At 32.0% G+C, this 10,191-nt stretch overlaps 1 protein-coding gene across 1 annotated transcript; it reads left to right on the top strand.

Moving 5' to 3' along the window:
* Positions 1–2,767: 2,767 nt before the first annotated feature.
* Positions 2,768–7,196, top strand: LOC146532974 (uncharacterized). Its single transcript, XM_085196393.1, has 5 exons — positions 2,768–3,441; positions 3,826–3,895; positions 4,974–5,079; positions 6,169–6,369; positions 6,985–7,196. The coding sequence occupies exons 1-5, from the start codon at positions 3,380–3,382 to the stop codon at positions 7,194–7,196; spliced, it is 651 nt and encodes a 216-aa protein (XP_085052519.1). The 5' UTR covers positions 2,768–3,379.
* The last annotated feature ends 2,995 nt before the right edge of the window (positions 7,197–10,191 follow it).

A 10,191-nucleotide genomic window follows, 5' to 3' on the forward strand; every position in this document is an offset into this window, starting at 1 on the left:
TATTGTTTTAATTTTTACATTATTAACTTATGTCAGACATATGCGCTGAATCATTTTAATTAATACATTAATTTATGTGAAGCTAAAAAAAAAATATTTTGTACCAACGTATTTTAATCTCTTGCATAGTGCATGCTTTTGGCAGGACAAAGGTTAAGTGGCTTCATTTGTTACTTTCTTATTATGAGTTCTTGGATTAGAAGCTTCCTTTTATCCTATATTATTTAATATCAGGTTTTTTAAGAACGAAACGGAAAGAAGAAGAAAGAAGTCAATCAATAGCACTAAAGCTAAGAAATCAAATTTAACCCTTAAATGCATATTGTATCAAAAACGAAACAAAGTTTTACACGATTCAGAGCCCATAAAATTTTTACTATGCATAATTTTGACTTATAATATAAACGAATAGTAGTTTCTGAACGAAAAAGTAAAGCATTGTGATTGGTCCGCCGTTTTATGATGCGTTCATATGTCATTGTTCGCTGTCCGTTACAAGTTTCAACAACAAGTGAATTTGAAAGTTTTCATCAGGTGTTATTGAATGAATCTTGAAGCTAATCTATATAAAAAAAATATTTTATCATAGGTAAGTACTTTGATTGCATGGTACCATAATATTTTACATTCGAATTTTATATTATAAATAATAAAAGCATTTCTTTTGCTTGTATCAAAAATGAGACATCATGCATTTGGGACTTTGACTTGTTTACATTTTCGCTTGGTTGCGGGCTTGAGCTTTTTATGTATTTTGTTTTAGAATGGAACGTAAAAGAATTGCCGATAAGGATATTGAAGATTATTTAAGCCAGTTAGAAGGTGGTTACTTATCCGATGGCGGTAACGAAGTAGATGAAAACGATTTTGAAGAAATTCTAACTACTGTGGAGCTGCGAGCGGTGATTGAAGATGGTGAGCAATTTGAACCTCAAGCCGATGTGCAAGACCCTCCTATGATAAAAGATCCTCCTTTAATTGAAGACCCTGTGCCAGGTATACACAATAATACTAGTAGTGGTAGCCAACCAATTCATGAAGCTATTGATGTGCAAAGGCTTATATGAAAAAAGCAGTCACTTATATCCCAAGAAGATAATATTCGACTTCAAGGTTGTAATGATCTTCCTGCATCAATAATGACACTAGAAACGCCTTTTCAATTCTTCTCCTATTATTTTACTCCGGATTTCATCAGCAATATAACTGAAGAATCGAACAGATACTCCGTTCAAAAGCAACCAGATCGTCCTGATTGTGTAACTGACGTTGAAATACGTAAATATATGGGGGTATTTCATTCGATCCTATTGGCATACTAAATGTGACTTTCGGCCCATATCTGAAACTATGCCTGTAAACAGTCAACAACAAGTAACTCGTACTTGGGCAGATACAGAATCCGCATGAAATGTAGGAAGTGGTACATTAGACTATTCCATCATCTTCTTGACTTGACGGTTATAAATTCGTGGGTCTTATATAAGCAGGTTTGCTATAAAAAGAAGATAGCTGCGAAAGATATATTGAATTTAGCAGAGTTTAGAACAGAACTTGCAGATGTTCTATGTAAATATAAAATCCACACCCAACCTGCAAGAGGTCGACCAAGTAGTAGTAGTAGTATTCTTAACGGTACTATAGAGGAACCAGCTCCTAAGCGAAGGAATACCCTTCAGGTAGTTCCATCAACAGACATTATACACGATGGTACTGACCACAAACAAATACGCACGGATAATCGCATGCGGTGTATGATGCCAGGGTGTAAGCTGCTAAGCAGCATCAAATGTGAAAAATGCAGTTTTTCTGTGTTCAAAAAAAATTCTGACTGTTTTAACAAGTTCCACATTTAATTACTTATACCTAATAAATAATTCATTACTTTGCAAACATTTTTCATTATTCCTGAAAATAGAAAACACCTTATCAAAAAACCAAAATCTCTAAGGGTCGTGAATACTTGATTAGGTATTAAATGCATGTTGTATCAAAAATGATACCATACGTTTTTTGATAAATATTAATGATAATATTACATAAATATTTATTTTACTATTTTTCCCGTATTTGTTACCCCTATATATATAACATATATTTTTCTCATCACAATAAAAAATTCCATGCATTTAAGGGTTAACCAGATTGTGCATACGTTTTTCTTTCGTGTTCTCATCATGTGAAGAATTTTATTTTTACATTATTACCTTGTGATAATTCTAGTATTGAATTATCAACATAAACCATGAAATGTTTACGAATATGCTTAAAAGAAATACAAAATTTGGACTTACTCAAGTGCCATATGGACTAGTGATATAGATTTAATCCATTCAATCGGAATAAAATTTAAAATATACACTAATAATGTAATGGAGTGCAATTTCCTACGGGCCTTGGATTGATTTCGATAATGACCTTCGGGGACGACGGCAGATTTACGACAAATTAGTGCTAAAAATACAGTGATTTACAGCCAGCCGTCACGCCACGCCGCGGTTAGCGAATAAAAATTATAGTAGCTGTAGGTATGAGCGATGTAAGGAACGAGTTGTAACGAAAAAATGTAAGAGACATTTTTTTTATTAAGTTTTTTTTATACTTTATATTTAATTTATATAATAACTTTTGTTTTTAATTAATGGTGGTAAAAATATATTGAGTATCGTACTAGGGAATTACTATAGTGTTCTAATATTAACAATTTAAATCAATAATCATATATTGGAAAATCAAAATCTAATAACTTTATAAAATAAACACTCAACGTTGAAGGAAGTTTGATACAATAGTGAAAACTATATTTAAATCGATTAAGCCGTTTCTGAGAATAGCGTGCACAAACGTACAGACAAGCAGACAAAAAAAATAAAAATCATAGTCCTATTAAATTAATGCCCTCGATAACAATTTTTCTCATATATCTTCTAAGTACAAACAGCAATAAGTTATAATTTTATTATATGTATAGATATGCCTAATTAAAATTGCTACAAGATTACAAAATGTCTTATAATAATTTATTTGCCACACATTTAAAACGAACCTACGTACAAACTGTAAGTATGATTTATGATCGTAAAATGTTTACGACACGTTAAAAACAAGTCATGCGATGCCGTGATATCATTACGAAAGAAACTTGTAAAAGGAAATTAGAAAAATGCCAGTCGTATTGTAGATTTACCCCCAAAACATTCAGTATTGTTGTAACATTGCGAACATTCAATACAACCTTTTTAGTCATATTTGTGTAAAAACTTTTTTAATTAAAATGATTGTTTTATCTGTAATATAAAAATTGATTAATAAATTGCTTGATATAGATTTTTCTTTTGTAATTAACGTTAAATAAAATTTTTAAAGTGCAGTGTAAACTATGTCGTTCTTAACTGAGTATTTTGATGAATATCGGCAACATCCTATTAGGAAAACTAAAATGTAAGTTAGTAGGTAGAGTTTTATTGTTGATTACATGCAAATATAAATAGCGATATAAACCTATTAAAGATTGTACCTACATGTAAATACCTATGTACTTTAATAATACTATTATTTTTAAATACTTTTCTGATTATACATATTTTGTAAATTGCACTTCGAATTTAAAAAGTAGGGGCTGTCGTTCTTTGGTAAATGCAACGAAGGGATAAATCTTTTCTTTCTCCATATGCTTATGTCCATACTAGTAAAATACATAAAGGGCCATGGTATGCTATGCTTTTATTAAAAATATTTTCACAATAAGTTCTTAAGTAAGTTCTTAAATGATAGACTGAAATAGTTATACTTCAAGAAAATAATATTTTTATCATATGTTCTCAGATGCCGTCCTGAAAACAGGTGGGCTAAATTAGAAGGCAAATGGTTGGATCCAAAAACAGGCTCTGAAGATGTTAGTTTGAGTTAATATTTTGATAAATATATACAATAAAAAAACATATTATTTTATTTTTATTTTAATAGTGGATAATTTTTTTCATTATAAAAGTTGATTAGCTAAAAAAGATAACACACGTATCGTGAAAGTATTTACGAAAAAACCTTAAAAATCAATTTATCCCCAAACTTATAACATCATAATAAGGTACATATAAAAAAAATCGAAAATCTAGCGGAATTTATACTCGCGACTTTTTAAACTACGGCTGTTTCAACTTTTCTTGTTATACTTATTTCTACTTAAGACCTTTATTGCGATATCATATGCTACTATATAGCAGCTTACGTTAGAAGTAAATGTATATAATTTTTAACAGAAAAACAATAATTATTACTTCTTAGTACTTAACCAACGAATAAAATGAAACATTTTTATTTGAATTTGGCAGTCGTGGCGCAGCGACACAAGGAAGAAGTTCGGCAGAAAGTGGGGAACGGGGTGTCTGAACACTAGGTTCCATCTGCCTACCCTGTTGTGTGTGGGATACAGCGTGAAGCTAATTTGATTTAAATTATATGCGGTTATAATTGAATTAACCGCGTGTTATCGTCACAACTGAACTGATAGTTTCTACACTATCCAATGAACTCGATTTTAAATACATTTTACAGGAGTTCAGTTTCGTAATCCCAGGTAGTCAAGTCTATCTAAATAGATGAATTATTAAAGCCGAAATTAGTCGAAAGTACGAAATTTGAATTATTATATGAAATTCACAATTGATTATAAAAATCTGACACGGGTTAAATGATGCTAGAATTGTCTTTGCCATATTAATTAACATTGGAAGGCAAAGGTAAATCATCGTGCCTCAGTGGGATGCCGTCTGATTATAAACGCGATGATTGTAGGTTTGATCTCACGCGGAGGAATTTATTGTTGTTTTCATTATTACATAACATATTGTTTTCATTTCCTTGGAAATCCCACGTCACCCCACCTTAATACCCAGTCTTAACGGAGTGTCGAGACACTAGGTCTTCATTGACTACTCTGTGATAAAACAGAAATACTTTTATTTGTTATACAGAAAACATGGACGGAGGATGAAATAGAGAAATTCATTAAAGCAACCATGAAGAGCTTGCGTGGGCAGTCCACGTATTACAACGACTACTGCGCTCATTTGTCTCCTGGTTAGATAATATTATATTACCATTACAGTACCTACCTACTTGTAAGTTGTAAGCTTCTATAATAGCTATTATTTTTTAAGATTTTCTCATATTTTCTTTGTATTTTGTGTTTTCTAAATACAGTCAGATGGTAACCTGCGCCACTGAGGTATTTTAATGAAAATAGTTTAAGATATTAGTAGTATATTTTAGTGTATAAGTATATTTTAGTTATAATTTTAAGTCTGTTGTAGAGGAAATAAATAATTTCACACTGTTGCTTTTCTTTGAGATTATGTCTGTGGCAGATAGGTTTGTTTTGAATTTAATACTTTAATCCAACTTCGGATGTTGTGGATTAACAAAATAGAGTAGTTTCAATATCAATAATTTAAAAAAAAAATTGGATATACTTATTAGTTTCTACGTAAATAAACTCATTTGTTTAGTAAAACGTACAGTTTGTGTGTATAATACATCCGACGCATGTCACGACGATATCTCCGGATATAACTGAATGTAAGCTCGTGCTCGTGGATCATTCGTGAATCGTACAGTATTCGTCTTTTAGACAATATATCAACAGTGACAGCTGTTTTGGAGTTCTTTTTTATTGAAATGTGAATTGATTTCCTTATTGCTTACAAGGTTTTATACAAAGGAAGTTGTTCAGGAGGCTATCATTTTTGTAATAGATAGTTCTGAATTTGATTTTTACTCAAGGATTGCTTAGTTGCTTGGGTACCTTTACTTGATATTATGTTGAAAATATTTATATTTCTCTGGTCTAGTTAAAACTACCGTGTTCGACTCCGTACTCTTCCCGATAAATATATACAAAATTTGAAGAAAGTAAAAGAAAATATTAGTGATTTTTTTTAACATTTTTAAAATGTTAAAGTCACGTGAAACTTATTACACTCCTGCTACGAGTAAAATTTTTACACGTTTTCCAAAATAGCGATTATAAATTTTCTGTAGATAAGATAATTTTAAAATTTCTTTCATAAATTTAATGATCGTTCATAAATTTAATGATCTAGATTAAATAATTTGAAGTACTCCCAGTTCAATTGTTACCAACTAAATTAACTCAAAATACTTGCCTAGAATTTAAAACAAGACCCTTTGTACCTCGCGCCAAGAAGCGAGCAAAGTGTAAGAAAGATGATGCTAAAGAAGAAGAGGTCCCAATACCGCCAGCGCCCAAACTGGCCATCAAAGACACAGAACTTATGAAGCTAGCGAGGGAGTTGTATGAGAGAGATATGAACAAACCTACGCTGGAACCATTGCCTACGTTTATAAGGAGTTAGTATGTTGTAGTCAATCCTATGTTGCAGGGTACACTGGTAATGTAGTGTAATCTCTTCACCTTCACCTTTTACCTTTCATTTTACAATTGACTTTTTTTTTTAAATTATGTTACAAGTTTCGAGATAATCCAAGTAGTACCTACATCAGTTTCAACATGATATACGACTCCTTGTGACTTGTATTTGAATGTGCTATATATTTTTTAACTGATTCAGTATATGCAGAAAGCTTTCTAAACAATCACAGAGCTCTTCTCTATTCTGCAAAAACTTAGAATAACATATTAAATAAAGCTTAGAATAGATAAAATAACTTTTGGTTTGGTTGAGATAATGACGACAAACAAAGAAATATAATTTCAACAACAAATCAAATAGAAAAAAAACAATTAGACATAATAATAGACATTTGACTTTCATTAGCACCAAGCCCACAATAATTTGAATGGGAAATAACATAACCCTACTCAGGCTTTTACCGAATAAGACTGTAGATAGAACTCCCCCAAATAGTATTTGAATCTACAACCATTTGTTACAATTATCTCGTCGGCTTCAGCCGTGCCTGTAGTCTATAGATCTCATCATTTCTAACATACACCCCCTACAGTATCAGGCTACGTCCGCCCATGTGTCTACAAAACGGGTATAAGCGAGTATCAAGAAAGCATAGCGCGGCTCGCCTACGAGATGATAAGGGATGAGAGGATACCGCGTTATGTTGCCCACAACGGATGTCGGCCGGTGTGGGGGCTGCCCCCCGAGGGTGTGAGACAACCAGAGCTAGATGGAGCTCCGTTTGAAGGAGAAAGATTGTATTAAAAGGTATGAAAGTTGTCATAAAAATTAGAGGTTATCAACTTCGTTAATTCATTATTCTACGGTACGGTAGGTAGGGCCCACCCGGCTCTCGTCATTCCTGAGGTACCATTGAGGTACTTATATATCACTCATTCCTACGCTTATGTCTAGGCCTCCCTCTGCGTTATTTAGTGTGATGCTAAAAAATATAAATAAATACATATCTTTTACTAACATACATGTTCTCATAAGTTTTACTTATATTGAAAATTTATATATAAATATAATTATTTATAAAAGTTCTTCTAACACAGTCTTTTTTGCTGTCATTCTGTCACATCATTGTAGAGTTTTTGGAAAGTTTCGAACAAATAGAAGTTCATTTCGCAGATTAGTTGAAGTTAACACGAAACCGATTGGTTTGTTGCCAAGAAGTAATGTACACGCTGTACGTTACGGCCGCCCTGCTTTGGATATCGCTATTGTGGATTTGATGTATTATATATATATTTTTTTAAATTAATGTTTGTATTCGTATATCAATATTTTCGATAATAAATGCTGGTCTATATGCTAATAATAAATGCCTTTCAATATTCGGGAGATACAGAAAATCTTCTACATCATTTTAAATAATATTATTTCTTTATCTATATATATAAAATCGAAAGGTCACTCACTCATCACGAAATCTCAGAAACTACGAGTGCTAGGAATCTCAAATTTTGCTTAGGAGTTACTTAAAGGACGTAGGTGCTCGCTAAGACGGGAATTTGCAATATTCGATTTCCAAGGGGTTGTTTTTGGGATCGAAAGTTTGTATGAAACTTCGTTACTACAAATGCTCAAACAGTCTCAAATTTTGCATAGGCGTCACTAGGACGTAGTCATGTAGACAGAAATTAATAATAACATAGTTCACGCGGGTGTAACCGCAAGCGGGCCGCTAGTAATTTATATAATTCGAAGATGTATCTCTTTTAGGACATGTCGGGATCTTTTATACAAAAGTTTTTGAAGCCCCTGTGAGGTCGGGGGCCCTGGACACATGCTCCATCTTATAGTAAAGATATAACTGTGTATCAAATATCTTAAAATAATAAAAAATATATTAACTTTAACCCGGATAAAAAGTATATTAACTTTACCTATTCCGTCAAAATCTAGAATTAAGAAAATTATTATTGCAAAAATTATGTAATCTAAATACTGCTGGCGAATCTTTCATTGGTCTTTTATAAAAAGGACCGTTAATTTCCAATAAAGGCAACCTTTAAAATATTTAACGATGGAAACAATCGGCTATCACGGAACACTCAAAGCCAAAGCGAAGATAAAGCGAATGCTTTAACGGGTAAACCAACAAATTAGCAATTACGTAGAAGTTTGGGACCTTTGCGGAAACAAAGGGTTTCTTTGTTCAAGCTCGACGGTATTTTTGCTGGCGTCACGCCAAACACGAGAAAGCTACACTTCGATTGTCAGTAGGACTTTTATTGAGCTTCAAATGTGCCATCTCTCATCACATTGAATTTTGATGTCTTCCGTACTTGTAAGTTATACGTATAATACATTTATAAACATGGTTTCAATGGCAGATTTTCTTACGATTTTGATTTTAATCTTATATGTTTTGCTTTTTACACCTATCTCTACCACATATATCTATAATAAAAATTATTATGTGTGGGTGTATGTATTACATACATCTCATTAATATCTATATTACTTTTGTCATAATTTATTCCCTTCATCATCTTCCGGTTATTTCAACTTACAGTCATCGAGATCAATCAAGCTTATTCCAACCGAGTAAAGGAAGTCGGCAAATAATTAATTTAAGCTTTCTCTTTTTGTTAACCAATCTTAAAATAAAGAGGTTATCAGTTTACCTCTTACATATATATGTGAGTATACTGAATAGCATTTGTGCTCAATCTTGTAAATATATGTATGTGTATGTTTGTTTATAATTTTCTCGGAAATTAAGACTCATATCTAGATGACCCTTTTTAATTTCAATGAGGTACCTATATATTTTAGATCAAATCATTTAGGTAGGTTTTGAATGTTTCACTATATGCATACATTTCTGCAGAAGACATGTAACCCACCTTTATTTAAAGTCGTTTTAATTTTCTTAATTACTTTCAATTGCTATTGTAATTGTTTTTAAATTTTAAACAAAAATTATAATTTACAGATAAACACATATATTTATCTTTATATTCACAATAGTATTTTGTACATACCTAGGTACACGTACAGACATTTTGCTTACTTATTTATGTTATATTTAACCGACTGAGGGCAATAAAATTATATTTACGTTTCAATTTACGTAGAAAGGTAATAGGTACTAAGAAGTAGAATAATGTCTCAGTCCAGACTCACATTGTGACTAAAACTATTTTGAATCAGTTATATATCGTTTATTTAGCACAGGAATGACGTAATTGCTCTTTCTTAACAAAGCTAAATATGTAAACCCATGTGGAAAGAAATGAAAGACAAGATGAAGATACTATAATAAGACGAGGTAAAGATGAGAGAAAATAAATAGTGAATCCCGAAAAAACAACACTAAATATATGTTTAATTCCCATTTATACAAATTGTTTCATAATTTTTTTTCTTCGTTCTAGTTAAATATAGCGTTGGTTCCGAATAGTATGGCATTACTGCGTTTACTTTCCGATATCTTATTATGCTTAACGAGAGATGAGTTCGAACAGTTTCACGCTTCACCCCATATAGCAGGGTACGCAGAGATTCTAAATGACTTCAAGTGCTATTTGCTAGTATTACTAGACTCTAGTACAAAACGTTTCACAACTGCGTCACTATGGCGTCAAATATTTATAAGTAATCATAAATGTCCATTAATACGAGTTTTGATAGATACCAACAGTGGTGAGGGCGGCGCGTCGTCAGTGCGCGGGTAAACACGACAAGATGTATGTTTTTAATTAGTGTTTACATCGAAAATACGAATGTACGACTTTAACACTCATCA

The sequence above is a fragment of the Heliconius melpomene genome, chromosome 13 (genome assembly GCF_056956725.1).
Source record: "Heliconius melpomene rosina isolate 202511_hmr_F chromosome 13, ASM5695672v1, whole genome shotgun sequence".
NCBI classification, from domain to species: domain Eukaryota; kingdom Metazoa; phylum Arthropoda; class Insecta; order Lepidoptera; family Nymphalidae; genus Heliconius; species Heliconius melpomene.

Excerpts from the sequence above, each read along its gene's own strand:
- LOC146532974 (XM_085196393.1), top strand. The coding sequence starts at position 3,380 with ATGTCGTTCTTAACTGAGTATTTTGATGAATATCGGCAACATCCTATT. Across the intron at positions 3,442-3,825 it reads CCTATTAGGAAAACTAAAAT|ATGCCGTCCTGAAAACAGGT; the intron begins GTAAGTTAGTAG and ends ATATGTTCTCAG. Across the intron at positions 5,080-6,168 it reads CTGCGCTCATTTGTCTCCTG|AATTTAAAACAAGACCCTTT; the intron begins GTTAGATAATAT and ends ATACTTGCCTAG.